Source organism: Natrix helvetica, assembly GCF_964273705.1.
Source record: "Natrix helvetica genome assembly, chromosome: 2".
Lineage (NCBI taxonomy): Eukaryota > Metazoa > Chordata > Lepidosauria > Squamata > Natricidae > Natrix > Natrix helvetica.
The window spans coordinates 84493238-84511271 of NC_138552.1; the positions used below are offsets into that span (position 1 = coordinate 84493238).

At 40.0% G+C, this 18034-nt stretch overlaps 1 protein-coding gene across 3 annotated transcripts in view; it reads right to left on the reverse strand.

Moving 5' to 3' along the window:
• The window catches only part of MLLT3 (MLLT3 super elongation complex subunit), a 152400-nt gene that overhangs the window by 71116 nt on the left and 63250 nt on the right, over nt 1-18034 (reverse strand). For all 3 annotated transcript variants that reach the window (XM_081944506.1, XM_081944504.1, XM_081944505.1), the window contains exon 3: nt 1691-1773. In XM_081944506.1, the coding sequence (XP_081800632.1) occupies nt 1691-1773 (83 nt within the window). The remainder of the gene's footprint in view (nt 1-1690; nt 1774-18034) is intronic.

Consider the following 18034-nt stretch of genomic DNA (forward strand, 5'->3'; position numbering starts at 1 on the left):
CCAATTATTTTAAGGATGGCTATATCATCTAATGAAATACACTACATTAAAAGGCTTATTTTCAAAACAGTAGAACTGAATTAAAAGAATAAACTCACTTTTATTCCCAGTGACATTCATTTTCCAGTGAGTGAAATTTATTTAAGGTAAAATGTAGGAACTTGGCCAAAACAACAGATGGTAGATATAACTTCAAATCCTTAATTTCCTCTAAATTATACTAAACTGTACAATTTTTATATGTTACATTTCAAATACCACAAAGAGCAGCCTCCTTCCTTAACAAAGCATTATCTGCCTTATTCTTCCAAAATATACCGGTCTCCATCTCTCATCTTACAAATTCATTTTCCATTTCAGAAGAAACCCAACATCACATGAGCAGAAGGCAATTTGACCAAAAGACTTTCCTTTTCCCTCTTTTCCAATTACAGTCCTATATACATTCTTAAATAACCCTTCCTAAAATCGAAAGAATTTACAAACAATTGTGATATGTGTTTAACAGTCCTGAGTGGACAAGTATTTATGCTTCTCACTGCAGATCAGTCAGAAACATTTCACAATGTTCTCAAACCTTTTGGTCTTAGGACTCCTTTACATTCTTAAAAAATGACTGATCTATAAATCTTTGGTTTATGTGGATTATATTTATCACTATTTACTGTAATACAAATTAAATCTGAGAATTTAAAAAATATTTATTGATTTCATGGAACTCTTTGAGGAGTCTTGGGGCCTGCAAGCGGATCCCCAGACCATACCGACTGCTCTAAACTTTTACTTCCTATAAATATTTTTTTATGGGAACTTATAGAAGTCAGCAACTCTCCTTTCAAAAGAAGGGAAAAAATAGGTAAACTCCTATAATAAATGATTTCATTAAATATAAAGGGTAAATATTCAATACACTATTGAAAATAACCAAAATCAGCTTTTACACTGTATCTTAAATAAATTTAAATATCCTGCATAAAAATGAGATTAATGAAGCTAATTAAAATATCCTAACTAGCTGTATTAGCTGTCTTAGATATATGTTTCTGTGTATCTCTGGGTTTATTGACACAATATAAGCAGGTAATTTTTTTCTTCTGAAATAACAGTTAAGAATTAAAAGTATTTATTCAGAGCAACTTTAACACAGAGATAAGTTAACTATAAAAATAAATTATCATCTCTTAAAAAGCAGTGTGTTAAAGATTTGAACTCATCTATATGATAATTTTATTCAATTATAAATCTCTATCAATATTTAAAATAAATGATGAAAGTTAATCACTTCCATTAAGTTTGAAACAGTATCTATAATGAATTCAATTTCCTTATCTATTGGATAGCATCCAATGTTGCATTAGTGGTTTTTTAAACAGCAAAACTTCTCCATCTGTTCTTGAATATCTACTAGGCAGCATCTCACAACTCACTATATATTTTGGAAGAATAGTAACGGGCTACAAGGGAGATAGAAAATCTGCTTCTTGGATTTGTGCCATTCCATCGACAGACACTTCATTTGGATTTTCCAGGCATATTTCAAGGACTGAAAAGGGTTTATGAAATCTATGACAAATGAAATTTTATCACCAGATTTTACATTGACATTTATTAAGTCATTGATAATTTAAAGGGGAAATCTAAAGAACTTAATAGGTATGTGTAGAGAAATTGAAAGAACAACATTATGTACCTTGTTCTTGAAGTAAACCTCTATTGGCAAAATAAACCCAGCATACCCAGATTCTTCAACTTTGTATGGTGGATCTTTGCACACTGAGGAGGGAAAAGAAAAAAGTTTGAGTTTATACTTTGAACAATAATTATATGGCTAAATAAATTCAACTTGCCAAAAATGGCTTCAATTTTTTTTTACTAGTTAGCTATTCACAGCATAATTCTAGTATTTCTTACTCTCTTCTGATCCAGGAACAAGACAAAACTAGAGAAGGGATTGGTTGGAGGATGATCAAAAACACGGCATGCTATTTTGTTTTCAGGAATTTTCATTTTGGGAATTGTCTAATTTTATGAAATTAATTCACATCATTGTTAATACAAAAATACTAGAAATTCTATTAGAATTACAACAATACTCGTTAATAGTTTCAAGTGCTTCTTAAAAGCACATATGGGTAAGCCTTGAAGCTTGAAACATGCCACAATTAGAGTATTAAAGTTTCTAATGTTTGTTCCTTTGTTTTTCAATCCCTGTATAAGTTCAATAAAGAAATGTATATATTGTTTGACATCTCACAATATACCCAAGAAGTCCAATAAAAATATCCAAGGAAGCCTCTGAATTTACTTGATTATGCAAACTTCATTGACTTTTTAAAACAATAATAATTGGCTTCCATTATTTTTGGTCTCTTAGATATTTGTACAGCATTAAAAAATAAGCTTGCCTCTTTAGTTTTTGTAGAATAAATTATTGATTTGGCCTCAAAGATATAACAGACAACAAACAGATTTCACATTTTCTAAAACAAAATTTTGTAGAAAGCTGGACTTGAAAGCAGTACCGTAATTTCTATGACAACTCTGTACTCTTCAATAGTATTATGTTGCTTAAGCTTTTTACTCTCAAACACTTATGAGTTTTCTCAAATACATTTTCTTTAAGTGTAAGGAAAGGCTGGTCGGTTAATACTTAAAACCAGAATTTTTTTCTGAAATATTACTTAGGTTTTAAAATATATGTGCAATATTATAAGATTTGTAAACAATATTTATTGTATATATACATAAGATTCGTGATTGCTCAAATGTATAAATAGTTTTGGATTTTGGGAATATAGTTAATTTTATGTACTTGTTCATTAAACATTATAATTGATGAATAGACTCAAACTCTGCTCATTTAATGCGACTGTTCCTGAACAAAACTGTGCTGTTATATTGTCTCTAATTGCAACGATAAAAATATTACTACTTTTTAATACTATTAATACTATCTCACAATCCTAATAAGAGTTCCAACAACATTAATATTTCATAATAAATCAATTTCATTAATTAAACCAAAACACAACTTTAACCTATAAAGCTCAGTCACAGTAATCTTTACCTGGATTCAAATATAAAAAAGAAAACTAAGAAACATGATTTGGGGAAAGGGGGCAATTTTAGCAAGTGCTAGAGTTAGCAAGGATATTTTTAACAAGACAATAAAAAGCAATGCTAGAAGAATAGATGGAATGAGTTAAGTGGCTGCAGTACCTTCTTGAAATGTACAATTTCATACTTCCAACATGATGGGCTTGAAATCAGGATTTATTTCATGGCAATGCAAGCTATTTCAAGAACTAACAGTAAATTATATTCAGAGAGAGTGGAAATTTCACTAATACAAGCATCTGACTTTACTAGTTCTGGGCTGGCATAGAATCTGCATTAAGAACTGACACCTAGAGCTCCAGAACAAGCACCAAAGGTAAGACTTTTACCTTCATGTCTTGCTCATGGATTTCCAGGAAGCATCTGTCTGGCCACTGTTGAAAACATGATGCTGGACTAAATGGACCCTGATCCAGCCAAGTTCTTACGTTCTTATTCTGGAAATTTAACACATACATATTTTGGAAATAGGAGAGCAAATCAATTTCAGAAATGGTCCGTGTTTGTATATCTCAATGCACTGAAGGTCAGAACAGTGAAACCCATTTAGACAAGAACTGCCATAAGCTTATCCCCAGTTCTAACATATGGATTTATTTAGGCACATTTATTACTTCATAACTGAATTCCTGAATGAAATATAATCATAAGGTATAACAACATAGTTACATGTTTCTTATCTGCTCGCATATATTTTTCAATGAAACCTATTCATACATTTTCATTGGGAGTAACATTTTCATTGACGCTTATTTTGAAAGCAGAGGCTCATGAATTTTTGATTACTGCACATAGGTAAAATTAATTTTTCTGAGTTTTTACATTCATACACAGATTATTTATCAACTGACTGTATATGTATTTTAAATTTCTGGATATCAAGATCAATCACAAGGGGAAAAACTGCTTAAATTCATATAGATGAAGTTGTACTTGCAACAGAATTAAACTAATTCTGGAAGCAAATTTGTGATTTTACCTAAAAACATCAACGCAAACTCCTTACATATACTTTGGTGATCCCTAAAGCTGTAATTCTTTAAATCATATATAACCTTTGTTTACTAACATGAGAAGTGGCATTTCCTCCCCTTACAATGAAAGCTAAAAGAGACATAGTGGTGATGACACCCGATAGAATGAGTTTGAAAACTTTGGGCTATTTATTCTTTATTTTGCTTTTTTAATAATTTTTTTCTTGAAAAACAAAATAGTGTGTTAAGCCTACTGAATTTTAATGTGCTTATCATACATTATTACTGTTATTAAAATTATGCCACTACTTTCTGATATCTTTCTGCCAGATTTCAAAACAGGAAACTGGGGGACTGCAAAACAAACCCAAAAACCCAACTCTGTCAAACTCCTTGAGCAGGAGACACCCTTGGAAACTTATGCAGTCCACAGGATGGCCACCACTTATTTATTGTACTGATTTTATCATTCAACAGAGAATATTAGGATTTTCATCTTCAAGATTATGAGATGATAAGACTGCTAAAAATGAAAGCATACCGCCCATATAAGCTGGATAAAGCTGCTCTTTATTTCACATAATTTTCTGCTACATACTTTTCCAGTTTATGACAGACCTTCAATAAAATAATTATGCAACATTGACAGATCTAGTTTATATACTGTGTTTCCCTGAAAATAAGACCTGGTCCCTGAAAATAAGACCCACGTGGCTTCCTGTTTACTTCTTCCGGGACCCGCGTAGGAGGCAGAGTAACACAGCCTGGCAAAACACTCTGTTCCCAAGCACCCCATAGGCACCCAAACACTTCTCCCCCCCCCTCTGTGTGTGAGTGAGAGATATGAACAAAGTCAGGCATTTTCTGAATTTTTGACACACTGAGCCCAAAAGGTTCGCCATCACCGATGTACACAAACGTCTTATTACACTTTATGACATTATCCTAATACACTATTAGAATAATTTTCTTTGCCTTATTTATAAAATATAATGATGAAGGTGGGATGGATGGATGGATGGATGGATGGATGGATGGATGGATGGATGGATGGATAGATAGATAAGATAAGATAAATACCAACTCAAATTTTCTTAAAAACTGGTTTTGCATGAAATGCAAAATTTGAAATGAACAAAAAGCTCATGTTCTTGATCAAAAGATCTCAACTTAATCTCTTACCTAATTGTGATGTGAAGTATACCATATTCTGCCCATCTCAAATTAACTTAAAAATAATTATATCTCAATTAACCTTTCTGAATTTCACAACACATGCCCTTTCAAAAGGTAACAAGAAAAACATCCCATCCTTCTTTGTATAAATCAACAAGAGATTTATCCTCATGTTCACTAGAATTATTTATAAAAATAAAAGTGGGATAAAAATATAATAGATAGGTAGATAGTCCACTTTTTCTGATAAGGTAATCCTGTGTTGTGTTTAATTAAAAGGACATTGAGTTCAGTATTGTTTGTCCATATGTATATCTTTTTTGTTTATTTATGCATCACATATTCTTCAGGAAGTTAAGATGTCTATAGTACATCCCTATAATTTTATCTCTATAATCCATGCAGTGCCATAGCTGACTATGAAACTTGATCTTCCACTCACATCATTATACTACATGTTGATTCATCTCATATGAGAATGAAGGTTTCTCATGATTAATATCCTTATTTTACCCCTTCGAAATATAATTTTCTTGACACATGAATACTTGCTTAACTGCATCTACCATAGCTGTGTTAGCATAGAAAGCTGAAGTATAGAAATTCTGACATGAGAAATCAAAGTTCAAATAAGATGCATATTTCAAGCATAACTCAGGGCCATTACATATAATATAGAAAGGACACGTTTTCACTATGTTGAATTCAAAACATGTAAGGGAAAATTTTAACATGTACATTTACTTGCAAAAATTTTTTATTACTGAAAAGAAATTAATTTACTGGTAGTTCCTGTTTTCTTATAACCATGTATTTTTACTCATAAACTTAATTGTGATTTAGAAATGATAGTTTAAAGAGAAAGCTTCTTATAATTACTTAACTACTTGGAGTTCCACACAATTTTGTTTGGCTTATTCTCAGATTTAGTTAAACTAGAAAATTGAAGTGACAAAACATGTTAGAAAAATCTCTAAGCTAATATAAACAGAAAGGGTGAAATCTCAATGTTCACATTTGTAAAATACACAACGTTCAAAGGCTGTTGTAAAATATACAACAAACAATGGTTTGTTTGTATATTTTATTCATTTTCTATTTGGCAGGTTGCATAAACTCAGCTTTTTAAAAAGCTCTTTTAACTTTTTAAAAAGTTAAGTCATGATTAAAAGAATGTAAGGCTTAATACAATGTTAATTCAGGCTGTTAAATCTTTATATCCAAGACTTTTTTTTTACAAACTGTATTAATGCAAATGAACGAACACACTCCAAAGTGTTGAAGCACTCAAATCTTGTGGTAGCTTTGTGGGAATGCTTTGAATATTATTCTGATTGTATCTATATGTAATATCATTTCTCTCTTTCCCTTCCTCTCTTTCCTTCCCTCCTTCCCTTTTTCTCTCCCTCCCTTCTCTCTCTCTTTGCCTGTTTCTCTCTCTTTCCCTCTTTCTTTCTCCCTCTCTTCCCCCTCTCTTTCTCTTTTTCCCTCCCTCTCTCTCCTTCTCCCCCCCTCTCTTTCAAACCCCAACAAAGCCAGTGAACTCTTCTTAGAAGGATCTACTCAGGCAATTGGAAGACAAACTGAACTTTTGACAGCGACTGCAAACTTAGAAAAAGGGAAGCAAGCTGAGTCTCTCTCTCTCTCTCTCTCTCTCTCTCACACACACACACACACACACATGCATGCACACACCACCCCTGCAATGGCTCCACCGTTCTCGTCTCTGCACCAGGTCAGCCAAGTCCTTCTGGCCTCAACATCAGCAGGGTTCCCATCACCACCTTCCGCTCCCCAGGGCAGATCTTTCCCAGACACCCTGCCAAAGTCCCAGAGCAGCCCACCTCCCTTTACCTGGTGCTGCCGCTGGTGTGGGGAGCAGGGGGGAGGGTAAGCGGAGGCAGCAGAGCCCGGCCAGTCTTAGAAAGGAGATCAGGTGGGTTCCTGAAAGGAGCCGGGGAGCGATCCTCATGGGAATATGGCAGGGAAGTGGGGTATGTGAAGGATCGCCCTGGCACAGGAGGGCGGGAGGGAGCCGGACCGAAGAAGGGCGAAGCTAGAGAGTCCTTCTCTCCTTCCCATTGTTCTGGCGAGGGCTGAAAATTTGCAGGGGTTGATTTGAAAGGCACTCTGCACATGATACAAGACAATCGTTCCACAGGAAAAGAATACACCAAGGGAACCAAACACAGGGCGAGGAGGTGGGCAGCATGGGATCCATTATTGCTGCAGAGATATGACAGCCGTGTGCAAGATCCCTCTAGTCTAGTCTGACACACACACAGACACACGCACGCACACATTATTCTTTGCAGTTAGGTCTCATCAACGCACAGGTTATTTGCTTGTGTATCTGTAATTTTTGAAAGAAGGCAAACAAATGATAACTAGTGGAAGAAATTAGGGGTGAAAAAAGCGAAAGGGTGGGGAGGATTTTTCGAAATAGAAGGAAAGGAGCGGGGACCATTCGCAAACAGGACCCTGGCTGTCTATCAACTTAAATGGGAGGTGCGAAACGAAACCGCATCCAACAATCATAGCTCTGTTCTTTCCATCACTTGTTTTGGTGTGTGGCTGGCAGCGTTTCATCTGTGCTGGGGCGACAGCATGTGTGCCCACACAGAGGGCTCTGTGTGCCACCTGTGGCATGCGTGCCATAGGTTCGCCACCACGGGTCTATATAGACTGAGGGGGAAAGACTTTTCTCACCTCCATGCATGGTATGTATCTTTCTCAATCTCAGGTTCTCTATCAGAAGTCTGAGAGTTTGAAGATTCTGTATGGTGTCTTAGCTGTTCCTACACAGCACTCTTCTGGACAGAGAGATCTGATGTTATTCTTTGGATCTATTAGAACCACTCTCCCAGATTAGGAGTCACAGTCCTTTTAATATAGTAGAGAGATGCCAGGTCAAATTGGTTGGGTAAACAAAACTGTAGTTCATAAACTGTGGGACTATTTTATAAGGTGGGGGAGATTATTATTCTTGAAATATAAGTATTCAATATGGAGAACAATCTATATGTACATTTTAATGCATTTTTTTTGTCTCAGAACACAGAATAAAAGAATTGGAAGGGACCTTGGAAGTCTTCTAGTCCAACCACCTGCTCAAGCAGGAGACTCTAGGCATGCGTGTGCTGGCTAGCTAACTTTGGCCTTCTTTTGAGACCATTTTTCACCCTCCGGAGGTTTCAGGAGCTTCCCTGAAGCCTCTGGAGCACGAAAAACCGGGTCTACGGGCAAACCGGAAGTTCAGGAACGGACTTCCAGTTTACTCATAGGGCTGGTTTTAGCCCTCCGGAGGCTTTAGGAGGCTTCCCTGAAGACTCCGGAGGGCAAAAAACAACCCTACGAGCAAACCTGAAGTCACTTCCGGGTTGCTCCTAGGGCTGATTTTAGCCCTCTGGAGCCCTCAGGAGGCTTCCCTGAAGGCTCCAGAGGGCTTAAACTGGCCCTACGAGCAAACCGGAAGTCCATTCCTGAACTTCCGGTTTGCCCGTAGTGCCGGTTTTTTGCACTCCAGAGCCTTCAGGGAAGCTCCTGAAGGCCTCCGTGGGGGAGAGGCTGTTTTCGCCCTCCCCAGGCTCCTATAAAGCCTCTGGAACTTGGGGAGGGCGAAAAAAGCATGCAAAAAATAGGGGGAGCGCCTGTCATGTGCACATGCACGCTGGGGGGGTTGCACATTGCATTATGGGTGCAGCATGGCTGTGTACGACCCCCCTGTGCTCCCCCCACTTGTGGCACACAAGCCAAAAAAGGTTTGCCATCGCTGATCTATGCTAACCATTTAAATCAACCTGCGCAAACTTGGAACCCTCCCAATATGATGAAGTACAGCATCCATTATGTTAATATTGGTTAAACTCAGTCTCTAGAGGGTGCCAGGTTGGGGAAGACCATATAAACAACATAATTTCCCTCAAGCTACCAGCAGAGAGGCATTAGCTATAATTAAGAGATTGTTGCTTGCTCTGTCAATACATTAAGTTATTTTTTCAAAAATCTGTTCCCGAGGTCAGCCTTTCCTTATCACGAATCAAATGGCGTGGAGAGGAAGAAAGGTGCCTGTAAGTTAAATATTTACAAACTTTGCAAACAAAATGACAAAATGAATTTTTGTTGTTGAGAAGCCAGACTTTTAAAATGAATGTTTAACCTTTTGTTTTCATACCAATGACTTGCTTGTAACTATACCTTTCAAACACATGCTTTCCATTTCATTGGTTTACAAACTTTTCTTGTCAAATCCAAGTGCAAATCTATTCAAATCCAAGATCACTGTTTTATTATTTTAAAGCTTTGTCTCCCTCCTTATATTACCTGAAATTCAAATATGCTTGCTTTCTTCAGATTTTAAATCCTTTAGAAGTATTTTCTAGTTTTAAGCAATAATTCTTTCTTCTTACTCTATTTTGCGCTCTCCTCAGTCCCTCCTGGCTGTAGAAGCGTCTCTAGGAACTATAGGGGCTGTTGGGCTGGAAACCCAAGGCCCATTAGTCCCGAAAGCCGCTGCACAGCAATTAAAGGCTCCACGTGGCTGTTGGCTAAGCAATGGCTGCCAGAATGCCACCCAAGCCTCCGGAGCCACTGAGCCATGCACTCAAGCTCCAGGCAGCTGGAAAAGCCGCAGCCACTGCTAGGGACTTACTCAAGGGTGGAGAAAAGGCTTCAAATATCAAGGGATGAGTCAAGGAGGGTCCAGAAATGGGAAAAATAATGAGGAGTCCAAAATTTAACGTCTCTTCTCAGGCCGGACTGGATTGAAACTGGAGTCTGAAAGGAGGAGCTCAGAGGCATGGCTTCAGCTTCAATCCAGTCTCGAGGCCAATTGGACGTGATTATACCATCTCTGGATTATCCTGCAAACTCACTCTGGAAAATGGAGCATAATTCACTTAACAACTGTCTCATTTAGCAACAAAAAGTTCGGGCTGTATTGGGGTCGAGAGTTGAGGATTACCTGTATGTGATGGACTTCTCTGTAGACAGTTATATCACTAGATGAGATACTGTTTGCTGACAACATGGTACAGTTTGGAACAGTTAACTTCTTTTGCATGTTGGATTTGACATACAAATACCTGAATACTGTCCAAATCCACCTTTATTATGGCAGATAGATTTGATCTTGGTTTTCCTCATTCCTAGTTTTTCCGAGCAATACAGCACAAATAGCCATCTATTGCGGTTATAATCATCATTGGATGTCTATCATGAAATTTTCTACAGAATTTTGAGAACTACAATCTAGTCCTATGCCTTAACATAGAAAAACCACCTGAAATAACTGGACAAATCATTTGGAGTGTTAATACTATAATAATAATAATAATAATAACAACAACAACAACAACAACAACAACAACAATCTTGATACATTATATAGTATCATAAAATACATATCACAAAATAAAGCTGTACGATTTTTTGCAATTAAATTTAATATTCAAAGATGCTAAATAATCACAACAATAATACTGTTTCACCTATCACACTATATCATCATATGCTTAAATTAGTTCACTGCGTAAGCCATAATGTCTGGCTTCATGTATACTATGCTAATTTATAAAATATGACAGTGTTTATCCATGTAAGTAAGAGCATTACTTGGGACTGATCTTCACAGCCACATTTTATTTCTGTCCCTGAGAACCTTGTTTATGAGTTTGAACTAGGCAATTCATATGGAGAGATTAATGTATTTTGCAGTTTTCTACACATCTCTTCTTGGGTCTCTTTACTCAATTACTCTACCTCAACTCCAAGGCTATAAATATTAATGCCACCTGGGCTGCATTTTTGAGGGGAGGGGAAAGGCTTTATTCTATGGGACGTATCTATGACCCATCAATATATAAGGTGTTTTTTGCCTTATTATGTGCACATCATGTACCAAGGATGGAATGACAACTGTTATATAGATAATAGAATGACTACATTAACTTATTGCCCTGAGCCTGGTTCGTTTAACATTGCTTTTACGGAGTAAGCCTTTGGCTGGACTCACATAGTATGCTAAGTCTTAAATCATGGCATACAAATTACTGTGTTTATACAATATGCTAACCCAAAACCAAACAAACCACACTATGACTTAGTATGGTATGTAAAAGCAGTCACTAGCTCACTTTTCTGCTGAATCTCTAGGGAATCAGCAAAAGCTACATATATGAAATTTACTAACATTTTATCTGTATTTACAGTCTAGACAGAGGAGTACAGAAGGTCATCAAACTTTCTTCCCCCAACAAATGCAGCAAACACTGAGTATTAGTAATAGCTTAAAAATGGAAGATGAATAAATATTATGTTATGTTGTGTTAACCTCTTCAAAGATGTGTTTTACACACCTGCCATTTTACTTGTGTGTAAAGTAATAAAAAAGAAAATCAAAACTGCAGATAGTGTTACACCTATAGTTAGGTCTGGTCTCTACTCTGGATATGCAAAACCATGGCTAATGAAATATTCTAGAAATATATAAGAAAACAAATTGGCATTTTATGATGGAATGTAGCACAAAAGGTAGCAGAGCTCCTAATAATTACTTATTTCATAGCTCCTGCCATTGTATATTCATAAGAAATTGGGTTTATTTACAAGATAGCCAAGTTTCAAATCCTGGGTAGAACTACTGATGTGTTTGCTATTTTGATTATAGAAAGCTGGGCTGGCATTGTCAGAGTTTTATGAACAATTATGTTCCATTTAATAATACTCTTTCCTATAAGCAATTGATGATATTGCAAAGAACAGAACTGGATTACAGCAAGAAATTCCTTATCAAATTTTGGTAAATTTGGAACTGTGGTTTTAGACAGGGTCTCAGCCAGCTAAATTTCCTTAGTCTATTGCTGTTTCTAGGGGAGGGGGAATTAATTCAGATTTTTTTTGTAAAAAAAAGAAGGGTTCTAAAGGGCAGCAATTCTCCTTGGTTAAAAAGGCTTTTATATTATATTGCAACTTCAGCCCTTTATGGCAGCTTGTATCCTTTCAAGAAGTTAAATATCTTATAAATCTCTTATTGTTAAAGAACAATCAACCAAGCTCTCAGTAAGGTAGGAGTTTGCCCCTTGATTTTTTAAAGAGTCGTGCAGTTAAACCTCACCCTTGGCAGAGTTGCTTACTCACATAAACAATGCAGATTTCATACAAAAAAAAAACCTTACTATCACGGTTCTTATATTTGAAAACAGCAGCCAACATAATATCAAAGTACAGATCTATTAGACTGATTTAATACTACAGCCAAAGTTCATGCTAGATTTATCTTTCAAATTGGAATATCTGACAGATGGAAATAACATACTGGAGAAAGAGGAGATTGATTTTAGGAAGGATGCTGAACAACAGATAATACTTTATTCTGCATTATCTGAGAACCAAAAATTCATAGATAGATGGTTGCAATATTTATTGACTTAACTGCATTTTTATTCCATAAGCAGAGATAAAATATGGAATATACTAGCAAAAGCAAACACAGTAAAAATTACATTTTCTGATTAAAACTTTATATGTGTTTGAATATACTGAGTAAACTAGTTATAGATCTAAAACATTTTTATCACTTTATGCTCCTATTTTTAAAGGTCCAAACACATCCTTTTGTATGCCTATGACATGACCCTTTCATATAAGTGGATCTGACAAAGTCATTTAGAAAAGTTCATCATTACTGTAAAGAAAACGAATACGTTGCTTACCTGTAACTGTGGTTCTCTGGGTGTTATCTACGTATATACCATTCACAGAAAAATGTTTTGCACTTCTACAATCACTACTGAATTTGTTCGAGACTGAATTCTAAGGAAGTGTCTCTTCTTTGCAGTTCCTTGAGCCATCATAGATAACAAACAGCTCAAGGAAAAACAATCAAGAAGAATGGTTTATATGTTGATAGACAGGTAATTTATAGATGAGCCCTCAAAAAGCAACACTTAACCAGTTTGTTCTAGTTTCTTTGTTTCCAAACAAAAGGTGAATACTCTGGCTATACTTAGAAGAGTTAAATCAGAAACACCTGCTTTGTGTTTACATAATGATGTTGTCTGGTCTAAAAATACCTGGTTCTTCTACCTGGTTCTCCTATCGCCAGACTCACATGACTGACAACCTGAAGAGAAAACGTTGCAATAGAATAATGAGATATTCTAGAAATATCTAGCCTCTTTTAGACTGGCGCTAGAAGCTATCTCCATCTTATGAGAAGCAGCGTATCAGGTAAGACCAATGCCATTTCTACATTAAGGTGAAGATAGTATCCAGGAATGGGACATACCTGGCTTGTCCTTACAGGTGGGCTGCAGCTTGGTCCGAGGTTGTCCATCCCGTGTGAACAGTCTACAGCACCCATTGACCAAATGCTGCCTCGGCCGAGGCAAAGCTGTCCAGTTTATAGTCTCTGATGAATGGGAAAGGAGAGGACCATGTGGCCGCTCAACAGACCTCTTCTAATGATGCCTGCATTGCCAACGCTGCAGTAGTGGCTGCGCTTCTGGTAGAGTGAGCAATGATTCGTCCAGGTCAGGCAGCCTCCGATGGGAGGAATGGATGCATTGGTATTAGGGGCAATGGAAGAACCGACCCCTTCCGCCACGAAAGGGCTACTTAGATTGTCTACCACTGGGTGGTCAGTCCGCCTGATGTTGCTGCCTTGGGACATAACCCCCCTGTGGCCTGAAATTTGCTGGCCCATATTCTGGGGCCTGAAAGGAAGGAAGTCTTGTGTAAGGCGAGTGCCAAAAAAACCCCTTTCTGGTGGCAGATGGCAACATTTTTCTGTTGTCCCTGGTCTCCACCAAGATGGGGTCTAGCGATTCTCTGCACAAGGATCCCCTTCTAAAGGAGGCCAATGCCAGGCACCACTTGTGGCAAGCATCCGCTTGCCACTGGCAAAGTCAAAGTAAATGACGCGCTACAACAGATGAGGCCATAGAGAGTGGTGTCTGCTGAAAACTGGATCGCTGCCACCAGTTTATTGACAACCTGGTGCACCCTAGTATCAGTAGCTGGGATCTGCTCCTGCAGTTGTCGAAGCCAAAGCAATGAGGCCCTGTTGAAGAATGAGGTGGTTGTGGATGCCCAGACCGTGCACGCAGCTGCTTAATGGCTCCTCTGCAGAGTTAAATCTGCCCGTCTGTCCTCTGGCTTTAAGGATTCTTCGGGTACACCCGACATGTTGGATGAGGTGTAGAGGGCTGCCACAGGTGTGTCCACCGTAGGTAATTGAAGTGACTGGGCAAGCTCAGGTGCCGCATTGTAAAAACGCCTATCAGCAGAGGTTGGCATAGGACCCGAGGGAGGAGAGGCCCACTGCCTTTGTACCATATCCATAAAGAGTCTAGGCGATGGAATTGTCTCTGCTTCTGTTGTGTGTTCTGAGAAGAGTGGATCAGCTGAGGAGGGTGGTGCTTCTGTTGTTGGTGCAGCAGTCTTGACTTTGTGGTTTGCTGAGGTCTTAGCCTTGAAGAGAAGTGACTTAAATAGGACCGGATGGAACAATCCAGTGAAGGCAGGCTGTTCAGGAACCATGCCTTCAACCTCTGACAAATCTGCTTCCCTTATCTCTTCCTCTTCAGAGGGAGGAGACTGACTGAGCTGTAAATGGGTAGGGGAGCGTGCCCCGATGTCTGGTAAAGTACCTGTATGCTCTAAATGTAACTCAGAGGCTGCCAAGGAGGAATGTCTAGACTGGTGTTACAGTCCAGCTTCAATGCCTTGCTTTATTGCATTGGCAATAATATCTTGCAAATTTGGCTGGGCCATTGGATCTGGCTGCAATTCTGGGCGAAGGCCTGCAGCTGTCGGTATAAATGTGGCTTCTGGAATCATCCTGACTTAGGAATGGGGCTGATCCACCATGGCAGCCAAGCTACCGTGTTTCCCTGAAAATACGACAGGGTCTTATATTTTTTGGACCCACAAAATATGGCCTTGGGCTTATTAAAGGGGGGGCTCATTATTTTTGGGTTGCCGGGCGGCTGCTTCCTTGCGACTGGTTTCCCGAAGAGCCGGGCACAGCCTCAGGGTCGAATGGCTGTGTTGCGCTGTCACAGCAGCAACACAGCAGCCTTGAGGTGACCAAGCTCGCAAGCAGCTGCCCTGCAACCCCCCTTTCCAGCCAGGTACAGCGCCACTGACCGACCTAGCAGTACCCGGAAGGCACCAAGCAACGCGAGCCCCTGTTCGCCGCCCTCCACCTCCCACGGCTCAGTGCCTTTGGAATACCCCTAGGTGAGTGAATGGGGCTTTGCATGGCTGGAGAGGGGGGTTGCACAGCGGCTTTTCCGCTCCCCGCTTACGCGAAGGGCACCTCCGCCTCTGACGCCGCCCGCTGCCTGGATCTTTTTTTCAAAGCACGGAGGACAGATGTCACTCTGGGAGTATGCTCTATGGCTGTACGATCTTCAGCCCACAACTATAGAGCGTACCCCAGAGTGGCATCCTCCTCCATGTTTTGAAAAAAACCCCAGGTGGCGAGCAGTGCCAGCAGCGGAGGTGCCATTCGCACGAGCGGGGAGCAGAAAATCCGCTGCACAACCCCCCTCTCCAGCCATGCAGAGCCCCATTCACTCACCTAGGAGCATTCCGAAGGCACCAAGCCACGGGAGGTGGAGGGCGGTGTATAGGCGCTCGCGTTGCTTGGTGCTTTCCGGGTACTGCTAGGTCGGTCAGCAGCCCTGTACCCGGCTGGAAATGGGGGTTGCCGGGAGGCTGCTCGCAAGCTTGGTCACCTCATGGCTGCTGTGTTGCTGCTGTGACAGCGGAACACAGCCATTTGACCCTGTGGCTGTGCCCGGCTCTTCGGGAGCCCGCTTGAAAGAGAGCAGCTGCCCAGAAACCCCCCCTATTCCGCTGGGCACAACGCTGCTGACTGACCTAGCGGTACCCCGAAAGCACCAAGCAACGCGAGTGCCTTTGCCCCCACCTTGTTCCTGCGGCTTGGTGCCTTTGGGATACCGCTAGGTCGGCGAGCGGTGCTCTGCCTGGCCGGAGGGGGAGATTGTCCAGGGGGCTTATTTTCAGGGGTGGGCTTATATTTTTGCTCACGCAAAAAATGTGGCAAGGCTTTAGTTTCAGGACAGGTTGTATTTTCGGGAAAACACAGTAGGTATGTCTGACACTGATCCCCATAGCCATAGGTGTTGATAGAGACAACAGGGCTTGGGGGAAGAAATCTACTCTTCAGCTCCCTCTGGTGACAAGGTTGGTGTATGTCTGCAGTAGGAGTGTCCTGATTCTCCTCTGGCATGGAAGCCTTGAGCCTTTTGGCTGGTAGCTTTGGAGCACAGGTGTTCCAAGCATTTATCTCTCCTCTATTCAAATTTTGAGGCAGTCTTGGAGCCTTTACGAGATTTCCCTAGTTTGGCAGCAGTCTTGGAGCTGCACTTGTGTCCTGTTGCTGTAGAGGGCTGCAATGTAGGCGTAAGGGAAACCATCAGTAACTCTGGAACAGCAAGGTCTCTGCCTCTGTCATACTCCCCCTTGCTGAGATTGATTGCTGTGCCCTCCATTTTGTATTCCTGACAGGCAGTAAAACTCACTCCTGTCAAATCAGTTTCGCACCCTTTTCTGAAGCAAGCAGTCTGCCTGCTCTGTTAGAGATGCTTGTGTTTGAACTGAGGCTATTCGCTCCCTCAGAATGTCTTGGGAAACTGAGGGCTCTAAACTGTCCTTCTAGGCTTCTCCTGCCACTGCTGATAAGAAGAGAAGCTCTTTAATCATCGCCGCTGAAATGAGGTAAATCTAGGAGCTTCCGATGCAGCCCCCCCCACTTTGATCTGTGACAATCTAAGTCTCGTCTGTGCGCAAAGCTCCTGCCGCCAGAGGTGAAGCCCTTTCGCTGTAATCTCTAGCAGGATTTTAGTCTAAAACCTGAGAGTGCAAAGCTCTTCTCAGAAGTGACTGTGCACAAAAGCTTCCCCCTATAGCCGCTGAGAGTGTGCAAAGCTCTGCAAACCAAAAACGCACCAATATAATCAGAAGCTGCAGTGACAGCGCAAAGCTCTGTGAAATGGGGCACAAGTATATTTTTGAGAGGGATGGTGCAGCCCCTTGATCAAGCCTCTCTCTGCTGCTGGAGCTGGTAAAGCCAGCGAGGAGGCCCCTGACTCAGGCACGGCTCTTGCTGTCGATTCTCCAGTGGCTGGAGCCAAGGCTGGCTGTAGGTCTCTATCTGCTGTGCAGCCCAATGATATTACTCACAAATCTGAGTCCAAGATGAATATGTAATTATGATCATAAATTGGAAGAAATTTGAAATAAGATTGTCAGGAATAAGGAATGACACATCTGTCCTTGCTGTGGGACTGAGTCGAAAGCTCGGAAGATCTAGCAACAGGGGGGTATCCTAACAGCTCTGACAGACTCAGTCCAATCAGCGAGCAGATGAGGTCAACCCATTCCTGGATGCTATCTCCACCTCAATGGAGAATGGCTCCTGAGAGAAGGCAATGAAGAAATTACCTCTGAAAGAAAATGAGGAGATGGTGGGAGGCAAATCATTAAGCATGCACAGTGGAATGGAGAAACCCATTTCCCCTCCTTAAAACTCAGCTTTACAACGATCAAAATGATTTCTGTGTAAGCATGCAAGGCAGAGAGATCAGAAAAATGAATCTGTCATTGATAATGTCATACTTTGGAAAGAAGAATAGGCTACATAAATGTCATGTTTTAGAAAAACAGAACCACTGATGTCAAGGGAATCAGCATGGCATATTTGTTAAGATGCTAAACTAGGAGCAATGAAACCTAAG